This window comes from Engystomops pustulosus, chromosome 4, assembly GCF_040894005.1.
Source record: "Engystomops pustulosus chromosome 4, aEngPut4.maternal, whole genome shotgun sequence".
Lineage (NCBI taxonomy): Eukaryota > Metazoa > Chordata > Amphibia > Anura > Leptodactylidae > Engystomops > Engystomops pustulosus.
The window spans coordinates 137,322,557-137,349,224 of NC_092414.1; the positions used below are offsets into that span (position 1 = coordinate 137,322,557).

General features: G+C 42.2%; 1 protein-coding gene across 4 annotated transcripts; it reads left to right on the forward strand.

Annotated features, from left to right (window-relative positions):
- The first annotated feature begins 4,428 nt into the window (after nucleotides 1-4,428).
- On the forward strand, nucleotides 4,429-25,458 carry LOC140127206 (protein tyrosine phosphatase domain-containing protein 1-like). 4 transcript variants are annotated; one of them, XM_072147608.1, is made up of 12 exons: nucleotides 4,429-4,531; nucleotides 9,003-9,202; nucleotides 10,719-10,799; nucleotides 11,464-11,582; nucleotides 12,427-12,564; nucleotides 14,285-14,832; nucleotides 15,843-15,959; nucleotides 20,333-20,455; nucleotides 21,057-21,155; nucleotides 22,761-22,838; nucleotides 24,971-25,081; nucleotides 25,172-25,458. In XM_072147608.1, exons 2-12 carry the CDS (start codon nucleotides 9,024-9,026, stop codon nucleotides 25,340-25,342), a joined length of 1,764 nt encoding a protein of 587 aa, XP_072003709.1. In that variant the 5' UTR covers nucleotides 4,429-4,531; nucleotides 9,003-9,023; the 3' UTR covers nucleotides 25,343-25,458. The 4 variants fall into 4 exon arrangements, with proteins under 4 accessions (XP_072003709.1, XP_072003711.1, XP_072003712.1 ...); XM_072147610.1 differs by having other exon boundaries at nucleotides 11,464-11,579; XM_072147609.1 differs by having other exon boundaries at nucleotides 4,459-4,531; nucleotides 9,021-9,202.
- Nucleotides 25,459-26,668: the final 1,210 nt, after the last annotated feature.

Below are 26,668 nucleotides of genomic sequence, written 5' to 3' on the forward strand. Positions count from 1 at the left end.
CTAGACCACTTTTAGAAATTTGCACATCACAACTAGATATTTTAGTGTGAAGGTTTATATAGGAATTTGTTCATAGATAATTGTCATTTTTTGTGCATAGCATGTGATAGTCTGTACATATTGTGGGAGATTTGGCCCAGTAGAGACCGTGGTAGCGGTGATTCGTGATGCAGTCCAAGACAGTGACACCAAAGTTTAGTCCAAAACAGGTCTCGCCTGCGTTTATTGCAGCAGCAGGTACAAAATAAAACAGCTTTTACATTCAGGCATCAAACAAACAATATCCTACCCGTCTGGGTGCTAACTAAACAGAGTTCCTCTAACTCACCACTAAAACACAAAAGACGTCGCTGCTCCAGGCACAGAGGTCAGGGCTGTGTGCTCTCCAGCCTCCTTTCAGAGAGACAATGCTCTCAGCTCTGCTCAGCAGCTTTATGCAACCTGATTAAGCTGCTCCCACCAACTGTGTCCCAGGTGCTGGACAACACAAACTCAGCACTAAGGCCTTGCATAGTATGAAAACCTAGGGGAAACATATCGCCCATCCACAGTTAACCCCTTCAGTGTCTCACAATATCTACTTTTATGTTTTGATGCATCACATATTTGTTTATTATGTTTTCATTCGCTTTTTTATAAATTTTTTATGGCATGAATTTTCTGCAAATATGTGGATCTGTGCACACAAAGTGATCACTCGCACTTATTTATGTTTTGTTCTAATTAAATCACATTACTCATTTTACTTACCTCTGATAAATCACACTCTTTTACATGTATTGGCCGGTATATTATTGTAAAGCACATCACCTGTTTCTCCCTAGCGCTGCAATGCAGCGCTAAGAGTAATTGTTTTTTACCTCTATGCATTATTAATTGCACTTGCACTTTAGGTGACCTGGCACTTAATTTGCATATCAGTAGGACACACCATGTCCTAGACTAGTACTTACTTAGTTAATCCTTATCCAGGTCAGCCTGTGAATAAATATACAATTTGCATGCTTTATACTTTCCTTGATACTAAATATACTTATATTGTATTATTGTACTATTTCCCTGGGGAGTATTGAGCTGTCACACCCGAAGTGTGGGTGTTTTTAAGTGTTTTTTAATTTATCTTGTTAAGATTTAATAAAGTTGAGTCATTTTTTCCTCATACATCTATCTTTTTCTTTCATTTTGACATGTAGTTGTAGTTGGTGGCCATCTTGTAAATAACTCTGCCCATAAATTTTGTGAATCATAAAAGCAAACTATTTAAGCTCCATTTTGTGAATAATGACATTGAGTTCTGTTGTATGTATTATTTATAGCATTAGGGGTTTACCCTTTTAAGTAGAAGTGCAGCATACGAAACTTGCCTCACTGGTGAGGTGTCTTTACCTTGGTGAGGGGAAATTTGGAAAACAGTAACTTTTGAATTATTTTTGCTTCCCACTAGAATGAGATTAATTCAATTGGTAGTTTTAGGTAAGTCAACAAATGTAGGCCTCCCTGAACAAAACATAATGAGCCAGTGAATGGGACCCGCCAAGTTATATCATCGATTTCCAATCCTAAGGGTAAAACCCTAAACAATGTCTCAACTCCTGGAGTTTTCTCTTACTTATAAATTTGGAATTGGGGTAATGATTTCTAAAATTTTTCTTCAATTCATATGGGACCTTATGTGACCTCAGTTCTTGTAATCATGTTTAAACACATAAAGCTGGTTGTACACAAACTCACTACATAGTCACTCTGAGGGGTTTACCACCCGAATGTAGAACTACTAAACTGAACTGATATGTACTCGCTCAACAGCCAACCTGGGCATAAATTCTTGTTAATGCTTAAGGGATAATATAAATATACATTGATTGATTTTTGCAAGTAGAATTAAAAGTGAATGTAATCTGTATGTTTTTACCAACCAACAATCAAATGCAGTTAAGTTAATATGTGTGTTGTTAATAAACTGTTGGAAAATGAAACAGCAATCTAACATTTTATTGGCAATGGTAATAATAAACACACTGAATGTTCACTTAAAGCAAATCTGTCACCAGGAATGTCATTTTTAGTTGGTGACAGGTTCCAATAGCCTTTGATATGCTGATTTTAAAAATGCCTTTGTCAGCATTCTGAATCATTTCAGTACTCTAAAAATGTTTTTCTCACATTACCTAACACCCTGTCAGCAGCATGTGATGAGCAACAGGAGGCGGTCCCTCCCTTGCCTGCTTAATGCGCTTGACAGGATAAGGGAGCTTGCAGCTGTGAGCTGGGTGGGCGAATGGTGCAAAGGGAGCTGGATGCCTGAGGAGGAGAAGAATGAATGAGGAGACTGAGACACAGGCTGGTGGAGCTGCTCCTTACCTGGGGCTCACCACACACTGCTGGCAGGTATCTGTCCACGTGGAATCTGTTTGTCTGGAAGCTATGTAGTCTCCAAAGTATCTCCAAGGATTATCAGTGCTGGACACACTTCTTGATTTTCTTAATAAACTTATTTAATTCTTTTTTTTTAATCGTATCATCAAAAAAACATGATAATAAAAAGTCTCATAAAACATGGATGGGTTTAAATCTATACGCATTTCTAGTACTTTCCTGGACTCTTCCTCAGTTGCTATCTGGTCTCTGTCTGTTCCGCTGGATTTTTAGTCGTTCGTAATTCCCTCCCTTCAGCTAGCAGTCAATCTTGAGTGTTCCCTACCGATTGTGTGATATAACCCTCAAATTCATGATTTTTAAACTTATTTCTTTTTTTATTCCTTCTCACAGTTTAATGGGATATGTTATTTTTTGGAAATTTTTATTTTGTGTGGTTCTTTAGCGGCGATCTATCTGTGGGAGCCGTGTTTTTTTGACAGTGATTTATCTATGGAAGCCAACGTGGGACAAGGATAGGAGAAAACGAAGCCTCCCCTACACATCCCTGCACCGTCTCTGTCTCCTCAGCCTTATGTCTTTGAGTTTCCATTTAATTGGTAAGTATTAAATTAGCATCGTTTCTAATAACTCATTTAATCCTTCTGGTTGCAGAGTCTTTAATTTGAATATCTAGAAGATTTCTTGTCATTTTAATGTTTCAAATCTGTTTGTGTTTGTAACAGAAATAAGATCAATAGGGGTTATCCGGAATATATTTAGCCTTTGATGATGTTGAATGCAGTGACGGGTCAGACTGTGTTTTTTGTTTTTTTGACTTATATTGAACCTATGCTGGTTTAATCTACAATGAAGATGTTGAGTTGTTCGTCCAACATATTGTCGTTGACAAATGTAAAACCTGCTAACAGCTAAACACTAGATAGCTAAAGAATTTACTTTAAGTTTTTATACTTTACAGTTGTTCTTTAAGTTCAGTTTTTTCTCTATTGCATCAAATACCTATTTCATGTAGTAACATGCAAATTATTTATTTAAAAATCATACAATGTGATGTTCTGTCTTTTTTAGATTCTGTCTCTAACAGTTGAAGTGCACCTATGATACAAATTACAGACCCCTCCATTCTTTGTAGGCAGTGTATCAAATACTTATTTTCCCCACTAACGTATTGAGAAAAAATGTTCCCTTTAGCCCTAGTGTAGTGTATACTCTAGCCCCGTGGTGGCGAACCTATGGCACGGGTGCCAGAGGTGGCACTTGGAGCCCTCTCTGTGGACACCCAGGTCACCATTTAGGACTCAATACCTTCTCCTGCAGTCACAGGCAGCCCAGTACATGCCAAGTTCAGAGCTATTTTAAAGTGACTAGAAGCGCATAAGGAGCAGGGAGGTGCTGACAGAGCTGTATTATCATTGTAGACCCTTCTCTGGAGCTGCGATTGATCCTGTTAATGGACCTTAGAGGGAAACTACAATAATAATCTGAATTTCTTCTTCTTTCTACTGGATTGGTGTCCTCGGGACGCCAATACGTTTGAAACCTGTGAGTTACTTTAGTTACTTTAAATTGGCATTTGGAACTTTGTGAAAAATATGTGGTTTATGCTTTTAGTTTCGGCACTCAGTCCTCAAAAGGTTTGCCATCACTGCTCTAGCCCTACCCTGACAGTCAAGTTGTTAGACAAAGGCCGATTTTCTTTAATAGAAAAAACAGTCCTTCAAATGCCATAGTTCTGTTATTCTCTGACTTGTAAATCCAGCTGAGGAGAGGTTAAAGTATCTAAGAATTCTTAATTATCCCTGTCTGAATCTATGTAAATATAAGGTCCCCACTGCTTATATAGTTCATCAATATAAATACCCAACAGGTTGGTAGTCCATAAAGACAACACCCGCAGAACCTGATCATGTACTGCTGAAGGTGGGAGGGTATGAACATTTAGTCAAAGATGCTGTTGCATTTGTACAATCATAATATGTCCTTTATTAGGCCTGTTGGTTACAGTAACGCTGACAAGCTGAACCTACAGGCTAATGCATTATGCTAAGAAGATTACTTCAATCCAGCTGGAGGTTGAGATTTAGACTAGAAACCAGAGGGAAAGTGTCTAAGCAGAAAGTGCTTGAGATAGAAGAAAACCTAGCAATGCAAGGTAAATAACTTACTAACATTTCATTTTTGTACATTTTGTCTTTATTAATATAAATCTTTTAAAGAGAATGATAATGCTATTTTTATTTATAACGTATTACAAAGCTGATACATACATCATGTAATCAATCACGTAGTAAAGTTCAATAATATTTTATAGCCGTATTACAAAATGTTCAGTGTCCTATGAGCTTGTTTTTCAATGTGCATCCAAGATCATTTTGCCTGAACCTAATAAAATAATGTACACGATTCTTTATTATTTTTTACAGATTTACTTGCTTTTACATTATACAATAAGGATGTTGATTTTACTTTTATTGTTGCTTCATAAGTTTCAACAATTTTAAACAAATAATGAAACCCTTTTATATATTGATCTTCTCTTGCCCTTATAACCTTTATGATAATAATTTGTATGATGCACCTTGTTATGTTTTTGAGATGTTTTCCTAAGCGCAGTGTGGAAGGTTTACCATCCTTTCCGAATAGTAATACAGTGTAAACGTAGTTGGCTTAGACTGTTTGATACATTTGGTGCATCTTTAGACACTGTTAGTGATTGGCTTGCAAATACAATCCTTCCATTGTACTTTATTTTATGTTATAATAACCCATTGTCACATGCACTTTACTTTTACTATTTTTGTGCCCATGCTACTTTGTTTTTTCAAAATTGAAAATGATCATAATTAAACACTTCAAGCTAGACATAGGAGACACATTTTTTTTTGGTATAAAACTTGATACAAAATCTAGAAATATTATTTTGGTGCATACAATAAATAAGATTTAAAAGGAAGCATAATGGGCAAGATTTATCAAGAGTGTTGTAAAGTAAGATGCCAGATTTATGAAAGTGTGTGGTATAGTTTAAGAATGCCTCATTGCACTTATTAGCCAGCTTACATTAGCATAATTTTTGGTGAACAGTTTTTCAAGCAATATATTGCTAAAACCCTTGACAAATGTGGTGCAGACATTTTAAACAGAATTCTGTCATAAACAAATTGATAAATCTGCCACAGTGTTTTTCTATCATTGAACATTTGACAAGGTACATGGTGGATTAACGCACTGATTGGTAACAGTCTGACTTATCAATAGAATAAGGTTGTCATGTTCCTCCTATAAAATGATCAGTAAGCAGATTTTAACATTTGCAGAGGATCTATTACTTTCAAATCTAAATAAAGCCATACCTCATATTTACTTCCTTATTACACATGCATGTCACTGCTCTACGGAGATTACCAATCCGTGTGGATGAAGCAGCAATACACATGCATAAACTACTGAGGTAGGTCATAGAGGATAGGGGATGAGTGCAATCGTTGGACAATCCCTTTAAAGACAACTTAAAGGAGCATTCCCTAAGGAAGTTCACTCGCTGAGGGTTGAGAAGGTATATGATGTAAACTGTAGTGAAGATAATCTTCTTACCAGCTGAATTTGCAGAACGATCTGTTGTAGAATCTTATGGAAATCTGACCCTGCTCTGAATTGTCAAATCTCACAGATTTACACCTTAAACTTCATCTTTTGCAATATAGTGGGTTGAGGTCGGATAGTTACAGATATTTACAGTAGTATTCAGATTATCCACAGCCTCTGGACTTACCCTATTGACATTTATACAACTGTCTCCTGGCTCACTGCTTACATCGCTAGAGGAAGCGACAGAGGGCGACAGAGCCTTAGTGGGCCCCTTAGTGGGCCTCATCCTAGTAGCAAGACTGTTCCCCCCCGCAGAAACCACACTGTCCCGCACCCCGTAGACACACTGTCCCTCCTACACAGCCACGCTATCTCCCCTATGTAGCAACACATTCCCCCCATAAGCCACATTCCATTAGCCCCCCTGCCCCCCTATGTTGCCACACTGTCCCCCCATATGTAGCCTCACTTCCCCCCTACATAGCCACACTGTCTCTCCACATTCTATAAGTCACACTGTTCCCTTCCAATTAGTCACACTGTTCCCCCCATAGGTAGTCATACTGCCCCCCCTACATAGACACACTGTCCCCCCCCTACATAGCCACACTGCCCCCCCCACCCATAAGGCAAACTGCCCCCTCCCCCGTAGTCACACTCTCCCCCTAACCCATAAGGCACACTGACCCCCCCCCATAATAGCGACACTGTTTCCCCCACCCATAAGGCATACTGCACCCTACCCCTGTAGCCACATTGTCCTCCCCCACTCTGGGAAAGAAAAAAAGCTCACCTTTCATCGCTCCCCCTGCAGCTGCATTCTTTCTTCGGCATGCTCCTTCTGTATGCGCCGGCTCTGAAGCTGCCACACGTGATGACATCATCATGTGCCCCAACTTCAGAGGTGTCGCATACAGTGCGGAGCGCCGCTTTGGGGGGGACGAGGAAAGGTGAGTTATGGATTCTGTCTCTGTCCTGCTGCCTCCCGACAAGCGCAGCATAAAGGCAGAAAACTACACTATCTGAAAGGTGATCATTTGTACCAGTGTCTTAAAGCTACATGGTACAATTGATCCAGGGGCAGAAAAATTTTTCCGGCGCCCGAGTGGGCCCCTCCAGCACCCTTAGGTCCCGGCACTTGCCGGGGTAAGGTGGGTGCTGGCATCGATCCTGGGTGGACACAACAACATCATCTTTCATGGTAAAACCACGTTATTGGTCTGATGTGTATCCTGAGAGCTAGAGGGTTGAGAACCACTGATGTATGTTATTAGTAAAATATAAAAACATTGGTTGTGACTTACATTTTTCGTCCACTACTGGGGGGCATGGACAAGTACTAAATGAAAACCCTAATTGCAAGAGTGAACAAGTTTTACAAACTGGAGACTCGCAGGAAAACCAGCTGATTTGATATGTCTGCTTACTGCCTAGACAATGGGGTACAGATAGGGTCGGACTGGCCCTGCGTAGGACCGGAGGATCCTCCGGAGGGCCCCACTACCTGTCTCTGTGGCAGGGGCCTCTGTTCCCACAGACGTGTCACCTGTGAGGTAACAGATCCCATTGGAGCTGACATCTACATCCCTGGTCAAAGCTCAGCCCCAGCAGGGAGCCCAGGAAACCAGGAGTAAGGCTGCATTTACATGGACCTGTGCTCGCTGCAGTGGAGGAGGGATGAGTGCTGCTCAACCCTCCCCTCTGCATAGGAGATTGAAAAGCACAGCTGTTCTCAAGGCCAAAGATAGAAAAAGGTCTATCTTGTGTGCAGCCACGGCGCAGAACGGTAGTCACATGTTGTGCTCACCATATCAAGCCTGGGCGCCATAGCCGTCTATGGGAGACGTATATCTGGCCATAAATTTTCAGCCGGATATAAGTGTCCATGATGCTTGTGTGAATGTACCATAACTGTTATAACATCCCCCAACATTAATGCCCTGACATTTGGTCATTGCAGCCTCAGTTTACAAATAGAGAGCTGTGCACTGGAAGAGAGAGAAGGAGAATTCTGTATTAGGCATTTCACTTCCTGCCCACCAGTACCTAATAATTCCTGGATCTCAGACTCTTGCAATGGTAATGTTTCTATGTAGCAGTACGGTAGGCCCTCAGAATCAATTTCTCTGATGGGCCCTAGGCACCCGAGCCCGACCCTCAAAATCCCTGTCACCTACCTAACAGGCTTAGCAAATTGTAATGGTGAGGTACTTCTGATTGACATTCCCTTCGCTGACATTGGGGAAGGAACACAGGATCTTGATGACACCATAACAGGGTTCAGGTCATGTGTGGGGATTATGAATCAGACCGTTATATAGACAGGACATTGTTCTGGACAGGTTCTGTTACGCTTTCTGCTGGGGGTAAAGAGGATTCCGGTTCAGCCTGGGGGTACAGAAGGTTGAGGCTCAGGTTGGGGGTACACAGGATTCCAGCTCAAACTGGGGGTACACTTGGTTATGGCTTAGGCTGGGAGTACACATGGATGAAGCATAGGCTGGGGGTTACACAGGGTTCCAGCTCAGGCTGGGGGTACACAGGGTTTCAGATAAGGCCGGGGTTATACAGGGTTCCAAATCTGGAGGATACTGGTTCTTAGAACTGGCAGGATACAGGGTTCCAGAACTGGCAGGATACAGGGTCCCATATCTGGCTGGATCAGTGCTTACCACAGGTCACTGAAGAAAAAACGACCAGCCCTGAATGAACTGAGCGATAGCAATTTATCCTGAATGGCTGGGCCCTACATTACTCAACCCCCAGCTGAGAAAAACACAGAGCCTAGAGAAGGACATCACCCAGCTTTCCTGAGAACAGACACCCAGTTGAGGCCAGGCAATCAAATCTGCAAGTCAACTAACAAATACCTCACCACAGAGTAGTCCTGGGTGAGCTCAGCAAACAGAGGATACTGACACTACTATTAGAGTATACCCATTAATGCTTTAAGTTAAATATATTCTTAAACCTGTTTCTGTTTTCTGAAAGTAAAATATCAGTAAATGCTTCAGCCAATGATGTTGTTTTTGCAGTAAACCTCTTCTTCTCAGACCATGAATTCTGCAGGAGAAGAACCACGTCCATCTTATTCACAGACCCGTGAGCGAATTGTGCGGGTTGTACCTCCTCATTTAATATGTTCGCTTACATGTGGAGGTCGCGAGTGCCGGTATGAAGGCCCAGAGGACTGGACTTTAGAACAGCAAGCAATTCGAGGACTTTACTCATCTTGGTGAGAAACTGCAAAACAATAATTGAGTGAGTGGTGGCATAAATAATTCTGCCCTTTCTGCTTGATCTATGAGACTATGAGATTACTGGTGGTAGACTGTCCACACAAACTTGCACGTTACCTTAGGGGGTTGATGTCACAGTTTTTTCATTGTTTAAGGGGTAAGGTATAAGTAGGAAAATTATTTTATAAAAACATGTAAAAGAGCCTGAGGCGCTCAGGCTGACATCACCTTAGCGCCTCTTGGCTCCTCTGGCTGCTAAATATGGATGCCCAACAGCATATATTATTCAACCCTCTAGGGCCCCATATATTTGCAGACAGCCGGTGACTTCAGCTGGCTGCCTGCAAGTCTCTCACATGCACGAGAACTCCGCCTGCTGGTTACTAACGTCGCCCATAACCCTTCTATTAGTATAATTTAAAAAGTTTATTTTAGAAGGAAGTAGGCCATAGATAACAGATATGAGAAGAATGGGTCTATGAGTAAGTGTCCCTGGTATATCATGCTGGATTTTGATGATAGATTTCCTTTAACCTCTTAGTGGTCTGCATCCGATATATTGGACACAGAGCACTGGGCTTTGAAAATCAAGGTGAAAGCTGAAACGTTGCTATTTGATGGTGGAATAAAACCTGTTTTCTTTATCTTGGAGTGCTGCTTCATCGTGTGCCATTAGTTGAGCAGTGGGCTTTAACACTCAGCATCCGAGACATCGAACGCAGAGCTTATGCCGCCTCAGCTTGAAATCAGAGTTTAGCCTGTATCATAAAACATGGGGTGTCAGCTGTACCTAACAGCTGATACACCAGTATAACACCCGTGGTTGGAGTGTTTAATTGCCTGCCAGTGGTCTCTCTCCCATGATCAACCCCTCCCCCCAGGCTGACCGTGCTACCCCAGAAAGAGGAACCTGTCGGTGAGGACAATCTAAATGGTAGGGTTGATGGAGACACTGGGGCACATTTTCTTACCCGGTCCATTCGTGATCCAGTGGCGGGTTGTCCGATGCTGATTCGTGTCTTCCGCCGATTCACTAAGGTAGTACGCCCAATGTCCATCAGGTGTCGCTGCTGCGCTGAAGTCCGTCGGAGTTCACCAAGCTAGCCTGAGTGCAGGTAAGTGCGGTGGTCTTTCCAAATCCGTCAGAGTTCTTCACTCCTGTGGGAGGAAAATCTTCGATGTGGGAAAGATTATGATTTATTCAAGCAGGGTGCACCAGATTAATGAAGACCGTGCGCCAGTGTTTAATAGTGAGGCAAACTGCATGTAGTGCACTTTGCCTCACTAATAGTCAATCTGGAACTATGTTTTATCCATGTATGTGTTACATTTTAGAAAGCAGGAGAAGAAAGACAAGGATTTAAATTATAGCCAGTCTGGAATACTGGCTGATATTTAGGTGAGAGAAGTACTATAAGTGATAAATTATAGTTGGGTGCCTTGTAAAGATTATACACTTAGGTCCAGCACATACAAGTTAATCAACTGTATATATTCTTTCTTCTGTTTTAGGATTACTGATCAGATCCTGGCAACAAGCCGCCCATCTACTCGTCTTATTCAGAATTACAACATCACAGAGCAGTTTCACAAGTAAGAACATAAAAAGGAAGGATAATGTAATAATACAGATCAGTATTGCATCAAAAGTTCAAGGCTTTCTGTCAAAATATATTGTTCATAACAATATCTCACATGTAATACTTGTTGTCCACAGTTTTTTTGATAAAGTATGCACCATTTTTTTTTTAGATATTAGCTACTTTTGGTATCAGTAACCCATTAGGATGTTGGTTTGGTGCCTAGTTATATCCAAACATTGCTTTGCCTGTGCAATTTGCACATGAGACACACATTTATCAAAACCACTGCAGTCTATACTATGTGCAGTTTGCCTGTGGAGTGTGTAGAGTGCCCCAGATTAATCAAAACTGCCGCCAAGTCTTCATGAATCTGGTGCACCTTGCACGGCTCGGGAAGTGTGCACCATTTTTTTTCGGTGCACTTTGTACATGCTGTTGAATTGTGATGCAGACAGAGTTGTGGTGCACGTCAGTAATAAATGTGACGCACGGTCCAACTGAACACTAATGCGCCCCCTTAGGTGCACATTTTTTCTGTCTTGTCGGAGTACAGTGCAGTCGCGACACAAAACTGAGGCAGACACTTTATAAAAATACATGTGCAAATTTGGGCCATTATGTTCTTATGTATATTCTCTAATACTGTATTTAATATTTATGTGTGTTCATCAAAGGTATGGTGTACGGTCTTTGGTCAACGCACAGCTTCCTTGGGAACATGGCCACTGTGGAGACTCCCTTGATCCCCAGAGTGGTTTTTCATACAGACCTCAAGACTTTATGGACTCTGGTAGTAAGTTCAACTTTCAATATAGTATGTTAAGCAGTTTCTGTATATTGTTCCTTGTTATATGTTAGGAGATTTAATATATAAAGCTGTTTTTATTCATTTAGTGATATATTAAATCCCAGTGCCTTTTCCCATGACTCTGCATATGATGACACCAGGGAAAGCAATTTGAAGAACATGGAAGGCAGAACACATAGGCACACATTTATCAAAAACTGTGAAGTGTACATGGTGTGCCAGATTCATGATTTGTGGTGCATGTTATTTATAAATCTGGGGCTTCTTGCACTGCTCCGACAGAGTGGACCAACATTTTTTTGGTGCACCTTTAACATGCGACACAATTCTTTTGGACTTTGCATGATAAATGTGTCGCACGGGCAGACTGTGAACCGGAACCGCCCGTTGCAGTGCATAATTTTGTGTTGCGTCGGATATAATGCAGCCACGAAACAAATGTGTCACGGACACTCCTTAAATACATTTGTAAGCAGTTTGCACTGAAAAGAACCTGCTAAGTCAAACAGACTGGTGCAGGGCCATTTTTTTGTTACACTCATTGAAGGGGAGCAGAACAGGATCAAAAATTTGAAGACCTCTCTCCTCGTCTTGAAAGTGCTGGTTGTATTATGCTTTTATTACTGAGGTTGAAGCTATCAATAATGTGCTGCCTGTGAATAAAACAGCGACAGGCATAATGCATTGCATTAAAGAAGCACAGAGAGACGACTTATAAAAATAAAATTGTTCTAAAACTTAGTGTAAAAAAATACAAAGAAAAAATGTACCATGCACTTCAATACTAAATTGCCTATTATCATTCTTTATGTACTTTTGTCTCTTGCAGTCTCCTTTTATAATTTTGGGCTTCCTGATTTTGGAGTAGTTCCTGTGCCAAGAATTCTGGATGCTGTGAAAGTTATTGCATTTGCTTTAAGAGAGGGGAGAGTAGCTGTGCATTGCCATGCAGGCCTAGGCCGCACAGGTATTATTCATAAAATATCAGTACTGCAATGGATTAAAATTATTTGTGATTTTTTTTATAATTCTTTAGTTATATAACAAAATATAATCATTTGCCCAATATCCGGCCAAAGAACTCAGTAATTTCAAGATATAATATTCAAGTAGCAATTGACATATATTCAACACGCTGCATGAGAATCACTTCCAATAACAGTAGCAAACCATAACACCTATGGGGGTATGGAGAAAGGGACTGGCAGATAAGGAAAGCAAATGGAGGGAGGGGTAAGGGAGAGAGGACGGAATGGATAAAAAAATCAAGAAAGAAGAGAAAAGAATGGAGAGAAAATGAAAAAAGGGGGGTGGGGAGGGGAGCTATAGACTTCCTTAAAATTATTAGTATTTTTACAATTTTAAAAGAGGAGAGAATAATGAGAATAATAATCCTGTAATAATGCTCTAAATATAAAATCAGTTTGCACATGTATTTATGTAGTGTTTTCGCCAGTATTGTGGCTCGGTAGCACTCTGTGCGCCACAACATAATACTTTGCACCTAAAGGGGCGTTCACATTTGCTAAAGTGTTTTCTACACCCTCCCCACTTTCTAAAAAGATTTGTGTAGTGAGAGCGAGTTTATAACATGAAATTTCAATACAATTGACTACAGGCCCTTACTGCCAATTGCAGCCAGGTCTTCCTAATTTATGACGAGGGCTTTGTCCTTTCATATAATAGGTCCACACTGCAGTGGAGAAGAGAGGTATGAAGACCAGCATAACAGATGCTGATCTTGATATATTACCCGCAGGGGGTATATAACCACTGTAAATCCAAAATGTAAACATAGTGGGGCACATTTACTTATCCGGTACCTGCGCGATCCCCGATCTGGACTGTCCGACGAGGATGAACTCATGAAGATCATGCGCCCGATATCCTGCATGTGTCGTTTCCCCAATAAGGTCCGCCGGAGTTCACCTTCTTCTTCCTGGTGCATCTAAGTGCATGGCTTACGACACAAATTTAAATGTTAACTCTAGCAGCATTTTATTTCGACTGGGAATATAGCATGTAAAATGCAAGATGACCAAACTTCCAAACATTAAGGAATAACAACACACCCAATTTTATTCTGCCCTTTTAAATTTGGTGGGTTTTTTCTGCGATAAGATAATGGGGCAGATTTACTTACCCGGTCCATTCGCGATCCAGCGGCGCATTCTCTGCGGTGGATTCGGGTCTTCCGGTGATTCACTAAGGCAGTTCCTCCGACGTCCACCAGATGTCACTGTTGCGCTGAAGAGCATCGGAACGCACTAGAGTACACCGAGCAGGGCTGAGTGGAGGTAAGCGCATGCTGAGCGACACTTTTTTTTTTTTAAATGCGGCGATTTTTCCGAATCCGTCGGGTTTTCGTTCGGCCACGCCTCCCCATTTCCGTCGCGTGCATGCCAGCGCCAATGCGCCACAATCCGATCGCGTGCGCCAAAATCCCGGGGCAATTCAGGGGAAATCGGCGCAAATTGGAAATATCCGAGTAACACGTCAGGAAAACCCGAATCGGGCCCTTAGTAAATGACCCCCAATGTCTATAGACATCTTTAGTAAAAAGCTATGCTAGGGTTCATTGTTTATTTATATTGACCATAAAAATCTGTATATTTGGTATGTAAAATTTGGATTATTGTACTTCTTCTTGGAGTTTCAGTATTGTCTAACTCCTTTCTTTGTTTCAGGGGTTCTCATTGCATGTTACTTGATCTATGCGTGCCGTGTTAGTGCTGCAGATGCTATCCGTTTTTTGCGTCTTCGTCGTCCTGGGTCTATCCAAACAGGATCACAAGTTTCAGTTGTTTGTGATTTTTCCCTGTTTTTAAGTTCACAATGGACAGTTTTCTCAAATTTAACTCCTGGCTACCCTGCCTTTACATTGCCCCAGTATCTTGTACGCCAACGTCATCTTCTTCACGGACAAGAAGCCCGGAGTTTCCGTCATCTTCCAAAGCCTGTTGTAGTTATATGTCGCAGATTGGCCCAACTGGCAGGTGGAAGGAGAGCAAGAGGCCCATGGGTGGAATTGGAAAAGGAAACTGCACATAAACTTCTACGCCAGGTCATTATCAGGGTTGTTCATGAACGCCAGGGTAAGAAGTTTCAGTCGCCAATTTGTGAAAGTGAAGAAATTGAACCGGAAAGGAAAGGAAAAAAGAGACAAGGGCTTTTGCAAAGTCAGATCAGCTGTGATACAGGAATCCTGCAACTACTACTGACAAGTGACACGTCAGTAAGTAACAAGAAAGTCATATGTACTCCATGCAGGGCCTTATACATACACACAGGTACACACAGAAACCATCTGGCACAGTCATACGGAGTTGTAGACACCTTATATGATTCTGTATGATTCCCTATGTACACCACCTTTTTTCAGAGATATACAAACGATGCTTATAAGAAAATAGAGATTAAAATTGAGAAGGGGCGTAACTACTGTGGTAGCAGCAATAGCAGTCGCTCTGGGGCCCACAGTGTCAGGGGGCTCCGTCATCTGATCTGACACTAAAGAATGGAAGGTGTGAACCATTATATACATTGTACAGCATAATATGCATATAACATATATTTGATGTATATATGCTGTATATGTATATGGTGTATATATATACTGTATGTGTGTTTATATGCTGTATGTCTGTATATGGCACAATATGTGTGTGCATATGTGATGTGTACATGCTCTTAATGTGTGCACCTGTGTGAGTGTATAAATGTGTGTGCGAGTGTATAAATGTGTGTGTGTGTTTCTATAGTATGTGTGTATAAAGAACTGTGTGTTTATGTATATAAGTATATAAATATGTGTGTCTATATGAGTGTAAAATGTATATTTTTAAGGGGGATGGGGGCCCCATTCAGAATTCTGCTATGGGGCCCTGCCTTTCCTAGTTACACCCCTGAAATTGAGCATGTTACATTTTCCAAAGAAAAACTGGAGGCACACAATAAGGCCTGGTAGTCTTTGTGAACCATATTACAGCTCTCTGAAAGTGGGATGTTGTACAGTATTTTGAACAATTATTTTATTGCGACAGGAAAAGATGAGAGTTACAATGCCAGAAAAGTCACAAACAGCTATACGAGTGTACCACTTATAAGCAATATTGTCCCAGAGGAGCTAAAAACCCTGACTGCTCACATTTCTAAAAATTACAAAAATAGTGTAAGGGGAGGGAAAAATCCTACTGTGTCTGTTATGTGTTTTTGTAACTATTCTATAACCTATTGTTGACTTAGGTGGATACAATGAATAATGGTCTGTGTGAACTTGATCTTGGTAAAATGTCAGATTTTGAAGCATCCAAGTCAAAATTTCCAGAGACATTGGAAAAAGTGGAATCCAATGGTCCAAAGGTAAGATTTGCACATAGATTTGAGATTCATTCTCTTAATAAGGTTCTCATAAACACATAGGGGCTCATTTACTTACATTCCCACAGGAGTTCACAGAAAGTGCATTGTCTGACGATAAGTGCATTGTCTAAGATGGTGCGCCCGATATCCTGCATGTGTCGCTTCCCCGCTCAGGTCCAACAGAGTTTACTTTCTTTTTAATGGTGCATGTAAGTGCTTGCACTTGCGACACAACTTGAATCATAAATTCCACGCTCAGTCCGAATTAGTCAGATTGTCCGATGGCACGCCCCCAATTTGTGTTGCATGGAAGCCAACACAGCTGCGCCAAAAAATGGTCACGTGCGACACAATCCCAGCACAGATACCTGTTAAATACCTGTGCAAGCCATGCAATCCCCGACAAAGGCGCACAGTCCGACGAAAGTCCGATCTGTGACCCTTAGTAAATGAGCCCCATATACTTAAAGGAAATCTACCACGAGGAATCTATTACTGAAGTAGATCCAGATGTAGATTCCCATGGTAGCATCATCCCTAGAGTGTTTTTCATGTCCTAGTATGCAGTTTGTTTAGTTAAGAACATCATGGACTCCAGCGCGATTCACTAAGATCGTGTGCCCGATGTCCTGCTTGTGTCGCTTCCCTGATCAGGTCCACCAGAGTTCACCATCTTTTTCCTGGTGTATGTAAGTGAATTGTCTTGCGACACAATTTAAATGTTAAATTCTGCGCTCATTCCATCGGATCGTCCGACGACCCGCCCCCACGACTTCTGTTGCACCAAACTGCACCAAAATCCGATCATGTGTGCCACAATACCCTTTTAAATGCGGCGCCAATCGGTAATCGTCATGTATGTGCGGTCCGCGGACCCTTAGTAAATGATCCCCATTATTTTCTTAATATGCTAATATTTTATTAATGCCACTAGAGATGGGGAAATCAATGGGCAAAATGGAATTTGTTTAGAATTTCAGGAAAACTTTGGTTCGGCACAAATCTGAAGTTTACGGTGATTCGTGGGAACAATTTTTTCCCCCTTTATTAGCAAAATGGCCACGAGCACAACGTGTCACATGGAGCAGAGAAATCTGGGAAGAAGAAAGGAACACCCTCGATCACATGTGCAGACATGTAAGCCAATCAGCGACTGGCAGGCTTATGTGATGTCACAGCCTTATAAAAACAGACGGCCATTTGCAATTCCGTCACTTCACACTGCATGTGCTGCCTGTAGCATCCAGCTGCTTGTACTCAGTATCTGATGGAGTGATTTTTGTGCAATGTCCAGGGTGTCAGTTTTTGGGGTTCTGTATGCCCCAAATTTCAATTCTTTTTTATTTGCTAAAGTAGATATCAAGAAATCTGTGTCAAATCCACGTAGTTGCTGGGATGATTTTTTCTCACAGTCCATGGTGTCAGTTTTGGGGTTCTGTATTCCCCAAATTTCAATTCTTTTTTGTTGCTAAAGTTGATATCAAGAAATCTGTGTCAAATCAACATAGTTTATTAATCAATATGTCAGACAGAGAGGTGGCAGGTGGAGCAGACGCAGGTCGCAGCAAAGTAAGGGGACGTCGTAGCAGGGGTGACTGTGTGAGGCAAAAACTGCTGGTGTCATCTAGGGCAGTGTGTTGATGAACAACCCAAAGGTTCTCGATTGGTTGACTAGGTCATCCACTTCCTCCCATCTGACAACCTCAGCCAAGAGTCCGTGGGTTTGTCAGCTGGCCAAGGAGCAGGTCAGTGGCCCTCACCTGTCCTCAATCAGCCTCTGTCCTGTTCATTTCCCTCAACCAGAGATCTACTAGGTCAGTGATGGCTAACCTATGGCACTGGTGCCAGAGGTGGCACTCAGAGCCCTTTCTGTGGGCACTCAGGCCATCACCAGAGATGACTCCAGGCATCTTCCTGCAGTCCCAGACAGCCCAGGACTTGCTGTGCAGAGGTATCTTAAAGTGACAGCTCTACCAGGGACTATTTTCTGCTTTATTGGTGTCCTCAGTGTGCTGATATGAAAGAAAGCTGTGACAGAGAAGGGAGTATAAATTACAAATTAACTTTCTGTGTTGGCACTTTGCGATAAATAAGTGGGTCTTTGTAGTTTGGGCACTCGGCCTCTAAAAGGTTTGCCATCACTGTATTAGGTGGTCTGGGCTCATAGCCACTATACAGCGAGGACAAACTCTTTGAGGAAAGTCAGCAGCTGCTTGGCAGTGAAGAGGTGGGGCAGACATCCGCTGCTTCGTGCAGTAGGTGCGAAAGTAGAGATGTGGAGAGTGGCACAGAAGGTTATGTTGCACTTGCAAGTAGTCAGGCTGTGCATACTGAGGACGTTGAGGAGAATAGCAGTGACAGGGAAACACAAATCAATGATGTAGCCGATCGCACTTGAGAGCCGGGTGAAGAAGTGAAACAGGCAACAAGTCGCTATTGCAGCCATGAGTCAGCAGGGTGGCAGCAGTGCGAGGACGGGAGCCAAACAGCTGCGGGGTACAAAACCTGCTTTGAAGGTACAAGAAAGCAATGGCACAGGGGCTCAGTGAGGCAGCGGCGTTAGTAGTCATTCAATGCAGAGCGTTGGCAGTAAAATCACCAACTCGGCGCTGTGGCAGCATCAGAATAGCATCAAAATAGCTGCACAAACCGCCTGATGCCACACATCTGCTACCAGTTGCTCCATCTGCCTCCCACCATCTTTACCAGGCACTGGAATTGTCACCCACCTCCACACCCACCTGTCATTGTGCCACTTTCTGACCTCCTGCTGCCAGCACCTCCACACTCTGTCCTTGTGCCACACTGTGGCCTACCATAGTGCTGCCACCACCAGAATTTGTCATCGTGCCACTCTCTGGCCTCATGCTGCTGCTGCCCAGCTACACCCACTGTGATTCTGCCACTCTCTGACCTCCTGCTGCTTCTCCCAACCTCCACACGTTGTCATTGTGCCACGCTGTGGCCTACCATGTTGCTGCCACCACCAGAATTTGGCATTGTGCCACTCTCTGGCCTCATGCTGCTGCTACTGCTGCCTCCACCTCCACACTTTGTCATTGTGCCACTCTGTGGCCTACCATGTTGCTGCCACCTCCAGAATTTGTCATTGTGCCACTTTCTGACCTCCTGCTGCTGCTGCCGCCAGCTCCACACTCTGTCATTGTGCCACACTGTGGCCTACCATGTGGCTGCCACCTCCAGAATTTGTAATTGTGCCACTCATTGACCTCATGCTGCTGCCGCCAACTCCACACTCTCTCATTGTGCCACAGTGAGGTCTACAATGTTGCTACCACCTCCATAATTTGTCATTCTGCCACTTTGCGGCCTACTCATGCTGCTGCCAACTGACACCTGTCTCCCTGGAACACCCTGTGATTTCCATAAAGCCGTTTTCACCTTCCATCACCCTATGATGTTGCCACTATGTTTGGTTTTCCCTTTCATTTCATCTGTCAAAAGGAATGAAAAACTGAAGGATTAATAGCCAAAAGCAGGAGTGGATATAGAACACAGAGGACATGCCAATATCCTATTTACTGATCATCTCTGTTTTGGATCAACGCCTGTTTGTTTTTGGCTTTAGCAATACTGATGGATTACTGACCGATTGAAAGCGGACACTGATGGATGAAAAGAAGGGCAAAATGATCAGTGATGTCAATGCAAAATTACTGCCGACACCCTCTCCACTCTTTTGGGGGGTTTCTACATGTATCCGCATTTAACAGAACAGGTTCTGTCGTAATCTATGGAATCATCTGATGTCAGTGAAAAAGAGTGCACTCTTTGATGTTATAGTGCGATCTTGGCCCTCAGCTCAGTCCTTTCGAGCTGGCACAGATGTTACCTTGACTGGCTGTCTTCCCGCTTCGCTTTTTTGAGCATGGAACAACGTTCTACAACACCCTACAGGCTCTCTGCAGCCAGGAAATACCTGTTTTTTAACGTGATTTGCCATGATTCGATTCAGGTCTAATCGAATTCTGTCTGGAAATTCTTCAATCTCAGCAAATGGAATTTTTAAAAAATTTGCCCATCTCTAAATGCCACCTTTCACGGGTGTTAACTCCTTAAATGCAGCAAGCAAAGCCCCAGCACCATTTGAGTGTTAGTGGTAGGAGCGCTATTCAAATCCCAGCAGCTGCCATTATCCTGAGGATCTGCTCCCCGTGATGTCATCGAGGAGTGACAATCCATTGGAAATTACGGCAAAGCCAGCACCTATCATGGGTGTTACCAGTGGGGGTGAACAGTCATCCCTAAATAAGAGGATTTAAAAATCACATTCACTGTAATAGCACTTAGTTGTTTGACATCAGTGTATGTTATGTATGTGTAAGTGACTGATTGTTTCTGGATGTTAACAGAGAGAGCTTGTTGCAGAGCCATGTCAACCTATCACTCCACAACATGTTTTGTACATTGCAGAAGCCATGGCTGAACTGGAAACCCCAGAAACCATGGTAAAGCAGAGAGTGGATCATCTGCAGGTCAGAGTGCTCATTTATAAACATTTATCTACTTGGACTCTGTCCAAGGTGGAGGGCCTTACTCTATTAATATTGAATTTCTTAATATAAGAAACCCCCTTCAATAGTCCTGTATAGTCCAAATATTACAGATGTGTGCTACTATACCATTTTGCCTGTTTTCAGTCAGGGAAGGGATGAGATCCCTGTACACATTAGGAATATGAAAACATTTGCATCAGTTGGTTTGGTTAACCACCTTGTGTGTATGGTGCTTCCCAACTGATGTCAGATAACATGTCTGTTGTCTAGTAGCTTCCTAATTGTTTTGTTCTAGTGAGATAAGCCATTTGTCAGATGACTTCTTGGGCATTACCTAGGCCAATCTTGCAGAGTTAGCTGTCGTAGCAGCCTTCATCCTTTGGGGCTTTAAAAATAATGTTTTTTAGATAAAATATGAAAAGGAAACTTTATACAGCCAGACATTCCTCAGCATATACAGCAAAGGAACAACACAAATATGGTGTTAACCTTATTACTATGAAGAAAATAAATTACTTGTTCTATAGATTTGCTAATATTAACATTAATTTATTGATTCTTTTTTTATTTTAATATACAGAAACTTGTGAATGAGGAAGGAGCTTGGGCTGAGGTGTCCACGGAGAACAATCCCAAAATCCTCAGCACTCTGCTGTGGGATTGGCTACAACAGCTATCGGTGGGTGATTTATTAAACTGGGATTATGCAAAGACCTTTGGGAAGTCTGCATTGGAAGGTTTTAAAGGCAATTATGACAAATACATGATTGCCTTTTTCAAGAAATCTTTCCAACTTTTCTTTACATGTAATTTGAATCTTCTTTTCTTCCGGAAAATTAATATCCACATCATGTCTTTAGAGCAAATTTATATTTTGTTAAATAATTTGGCCTCATAGAATCCAGAGCTTTCCTTTCTGGTACCAAATTAAAACTCTCCTGATTCCTTTGTGCAGTTATAGAGGTAAGGTGGCATACACAAAATAGCAGAAGTCCGGTTTGTCCAGAGGCTTAAAGCGGTTTTCCCATATCCTCCTATCCAAAGAACAGTAGATAAAAGCCTGATTCTGGGAGCCCACACAAACAGCAAAACAGGGGCCAGTAAATCCCCTGTGATGCCTATTTCCAGTACCAGCTCATCCAGTGCGGTTCTATATCATTGAATGTAGTACAGAATTAAAATTGATAAAATGACAACTCAAAGGAGATCCAATATCTACCATATTTTTCTGACTATAAAACACCCTTTTAGCAAGAAAAAATCTTGCTAAAAAGGGCCAGCATCTTACAACCTGAAGGCCAGAAGGATGAAGCACTGCCAGACCCTCCTGACTTGTCCTGGAGATAAGTTGAAATGCTAATAAGTATTTCGCCCTAATTGCTAAAGAGCAGAGCCTCCTCACTACTCTCCCTGCCATCCGGATGTGAGGATTACTGCAGACTGATCACTGCCAGGTCCTTAAACCGTTTCATGCTGCCAAGGAATGGGGCCTGGAAGTAAGAAGTAGTTGCTTCTCGGATTGGGTATGAGGAAGATCTGTATGTGTGTAACAGAGAGGGAATGGATGTAGGAGCACTGAGCGTGTTTAATTGAGTAAATGTATGTAGCAGACCCGGTATAGATGTAGCAGAGCTGTGTGTGAGTGAATAAATGTAGCAAAAATGTATGTGATTGAATGGGTGTAGCAGAGTGCAGAGCTTGTGTGTGACCAAATTTAATTGGTATCAAATATATTTTCCTCTTTTTGGATGACTAAAATCTATAAGGTGCATCTTGTAGTATAGCCTGCAAACTACGGGAAATCCATATGCCATAAGCTTCCCCTGGTGATTACAGGTGAGGAAATTTTTACCATGAGGTAGATCATCCTCCCAAAACATTTGAAATAATGCTTAGAAAAGTATAAAAAAGATGTAATTCGGTACTAACAACCTGTCATACTATGCTGCTGCTTCATAGTTCCCATTTGATTTCTGTATCCTGCTTTTTGGCAAGAATGTCTCGACATGGAAATATGTAGGGCAGTTTATAATCTATCTGGACATATCTTTATTGCTCTTTATTCTCTGCTACCAGGGCAGATATGAAAGGAGAATTGCATAAATGATGGATTGCAGTGTGCCTATACATCTCTGCACATCACTTTCCAAGTAATGCAACTTTTTGGACCACCAATTGTTCCTTATTTTAATATCCTTATTTTGTTTTCTTAGTGACTAAATTGCACATTTATGACAATTCACATGCGCTGTTGTATTTTACTGGTTCCGTCTCTGCTTTCTAGGAACCTGTACTTAGTCAGAATGATGTAAGTGTCTTTTGTGATGGTAATTGGAGACAAAATCTGAAGAAACTGAGTAGGGTAAGTTCTCTAAAGTGGTTTATGGCTTAACACTTCTGACTTAAACCTTCAATACCAAATCAAACAATAACAAAATGTATCCGGTTTCTGATAATCCTTCACAGAAAAAGAAAAGGAAGTTAGATGCTGTTTAAAAAAAAAAGATTGCCGTTCTAGAATTTTTGTTTTAAACTCAAAAATATAATGTGTCAACTGCACATTACTGAACTAAAATGTTGTGGCATAACCATTGTTTCTGGTTCAAGCACATTCTGGCACCTCCAAATAGTTATTCCAGTCTAGTAAGATGGATTACATTTCATTTTTGAAATTTGCCTCATTAACTGTGCAACATCCCCCACCGGGGCCTAGCCTTTTCTTGGGGCCTGGAGGCAGCCGGGACCCAGAATAAACGAGTGGCTGACGGTTGCGGCCTAGGCACGCTGATGTCACCGTGCTTGGTATGGGGAACGGAGGGCTGACCTACAGTCTGGCAGGTCTCCAGCAGGTGGTGTTTGCAAGAAATATGGGGGGAGAGGCTGATGTACTGGTTCTCCCTGGGGTACCCCCTGTCTGTAAGATAAGTCCCTGGGTAATGGATGGGGAAGCCCTTGGTGGTGACAGCCCTATCCAGGGATCAGACGGAGGCAACGTTGTGCAAATCAACTCACGGTTCTTTATTGAACATCAGCAGGCAATGGGCCTAAACGGTCTCACAGCAGATTCGGATTACTGGAGTGGTCTTGGAGAAGAATAGGAATAGGGCACCAGCCTGGTAGTAGATGCAGACTGGGATGGAGCTGTGTCCAAGCTGTGGAAGCTACAGCTCTGAGTCTCCTGAGTCTGGTCCTGGGTTTAGGATAAGTGTCAGTACTGAAGGTGTACTAAACACTGTCTCTCTCTGTTCACTTTGTCCATGTGCTGAGAGCATGAGCTAAGACCTTGTGCTCTTCAAGAGAGCTGGTGGTAAAAGACCAGTTATGACTGGAATCCGACCACGTGCTTCTCCCTGCCCGGGGGTTTTATCCCCCTGGTCAGGTGGTAGGACTTCTTCAATCACTCTCCAGTTTACATGGCAGAAACATAATTGGTCAATAACTAACACCCACTTAACCATTGGATCTACAGCTGCTATTACGTAATGACCAGGTTCTAGAACCTTCATAGAGGGTTCGCGACTCCCCCAAACAGCTCTTAACCTGGAGAGGGCATTGTTTGCAACTACCTGCCTGCCTATGTATTGGCAGGGCTGTTGCAACTGCATTTTGGATGTAACGAGATTTTTATGTTATTGAGGTTGAGCTGTCCACTACATTACCTCAATTTTGTTTGTCTGTAAACAAAATGTCTTTCACTTACTAGTGTATAATTTCAAGGGCATAGGGAAACACATTTTCCTCAAATATTTTTGATGTATTCAAACTGATGCATGTTCCCTTGTATGTAATGAACAGCCCCATTGCCATGCAATTACAATGATATTCTGTCTGGCCTGGATGTCAGAGTTCTGCTCCAATCGTCCCCGAGGCCTGGATTCTGACATCACATAAGAGGTCTGCTTGCCTCTATCTGCTAAGACCAAATTTGTAGTAAGTTCCCGGTACCTTGGCATCCTGTTATTTCTGAACTTTGTATTCTGGTATGTTGGCCATCTTCCTGCATTCAGACTAACCTTACTGCCTTGGAATTTTGTACTACGTTTGTCCTCTTTGTTGTGACCTGGCTCTGCAGACTATTCTTCTGCGTTTGTATTCTCTTGTCTTCATCCCCATATTTTGCTGTTTGGTGCAGGAAGGGAACATCCACTTGTGGGCCCTTGCTTCTTAGGGTAGGCAGGCAAACAAATAGAAGACATAATTAGACTAGAAGTGCAACCAACTGACTTGAACCTTTTTTCACTTTCATAAAGCGATAGTTCAGGCAATAATGGTAAACTTTATAATATATTTTATTAAAGAAAAATGATTTTTTCTATTTTTGTTCCTTTCTTCCTGTATTTTGCAGTCTGTCTTAATATGTTTTCCCTCTATACTTACACGATAAGAAGTTAATTAAGTTTTCAATGACCTAACTCCATATAAGCAGCTGTTTGATTTACTTCTTTCATTAGAGAACTGATTCCTCAAGTGAAATATTTTTTTCTTATATTACAGTGTCAGGGGGAGACTCTCTGTTGTCTTTTGCAGTGTGTTGGCAAATTGCCTTTACTACCATCTGCTTTGGAAGAACTGGTTTTGTTAAGACTTGTCAAAGCACTAACAAAAGTAAGTTCAAAATAGGAGTACTCTTTAAATTGTTGTTTACTTTTAAAAACGTTGACTATTATAAATAATGTTTTGTCTTTTTTTTTACAGCAAACACTAAATACCTTTCAACTGTCCCCTATTGTTTTATTCCAATTGCGCTCCATTGTACATGAGATAAGAGCTCATGGTGTCAGCTCCAGGCTACAGCGCAGAAGTGCAGAATTATTACAACGGACAAAGCAGCTTAATGCTGAGATAATAGAAGGCAAGATCAGTTAATGGATGTATGGAAGCCTTTACATACTTTGGAGGGAAATTGAACATTTATATGTTTTGCTTTGAAGGATAAATTTTTGTGAAAATGGTACCCCCTGAAATAAACAGATTATAGAGTCTCCAGCTAATAGAATTGACACAATGGGGCAAATTTACTTACCCGGCCCATTCGCGATCCAGCGGCGCATTCTCTACGGTGGATTCGGGTCTGGCCGGGATTCACTAAGGCAGTTCTTCCGCCGTCCACCAGGTTGGGCTACTGCGCTGAAGAGCATCGGAATGCGCCGGAGTTCACCGAGGCCGGCTGAGTGAAGGTAAGTGCAAGCTCCGCGACACACTTTCCGTTTTTAAAATCGGCCACGCCCCCCGATTTCCGTTGCGCGCATGCCGGCGCCGATGCGCTACAATCCGATCGCGGGTGCCAAAATCCCGGTGCAATACAGGGAAAATCGGCGCAAATCGGAAATATTTGGGTAAAACACGTCGGGAAAACGCGAATCGGGCCCTTAGTAAATGACCCCCAATAAAACATTTATCTACTTTGTTGCGTTCAACAATATTCTACATACTCTGCATATTTTCTACATGCTCTGGTACAGGGGAAAGCTACCCCACATAGGTCATTAGCCCACTAAACTAAAATATTTTCATCAGTAAAACAAAAGGCGATTTTTCCCACAGAGAATGCATATATTTAATAATCCTATTACAATTTACATTATGTAGTGTCTTCCACTGTGAACATCATCATGTATGTATATATCCATTTTTGGTCTACAGAGTATTTATCAATACCTATGTGCATGGCTGGCGCCAGCACCCGGCTTGCCCGGGCAAGTGCTGGGGCCCCAGAGGTCTCAGAGGGGCCCAGAGCACACACTGGTAAGATTAGCATACTCAATTACATCGGCATGCTTATTGCCGATGTAATTGAGAGAAGCGCCTCACTCACACTGCCGGCGTGGCTGACAGGGGGTGGCACCGCAATTCGACCCCCACAGAACATAATTGCAATAATTGGCATAATTGCCAATGTATTTCTGGCGCACAGTGCCTATTGCTGTGCAGGACGCTGGCCGACGTGATGACTTCACGCCGCCAGCGTCCCTGGTGCTGCACAGTAGACGCTGTGCTGAAGATGTAGCAGAAGAGCGGTGAGCCCCAGAAGAGATGAAGAAGAAATCGCATGCAGGCCTTGAGGTAAGTTAGCGTTTATTTTTTTTTCCTGGCCACTAATAATGTGCATTTAATTAATTAATGGAGGCTGGGAAGGGGTGTATATTAATTAATGGAGCCGGGGGGGGGGGGGGGTCGTATATTAATTAATGG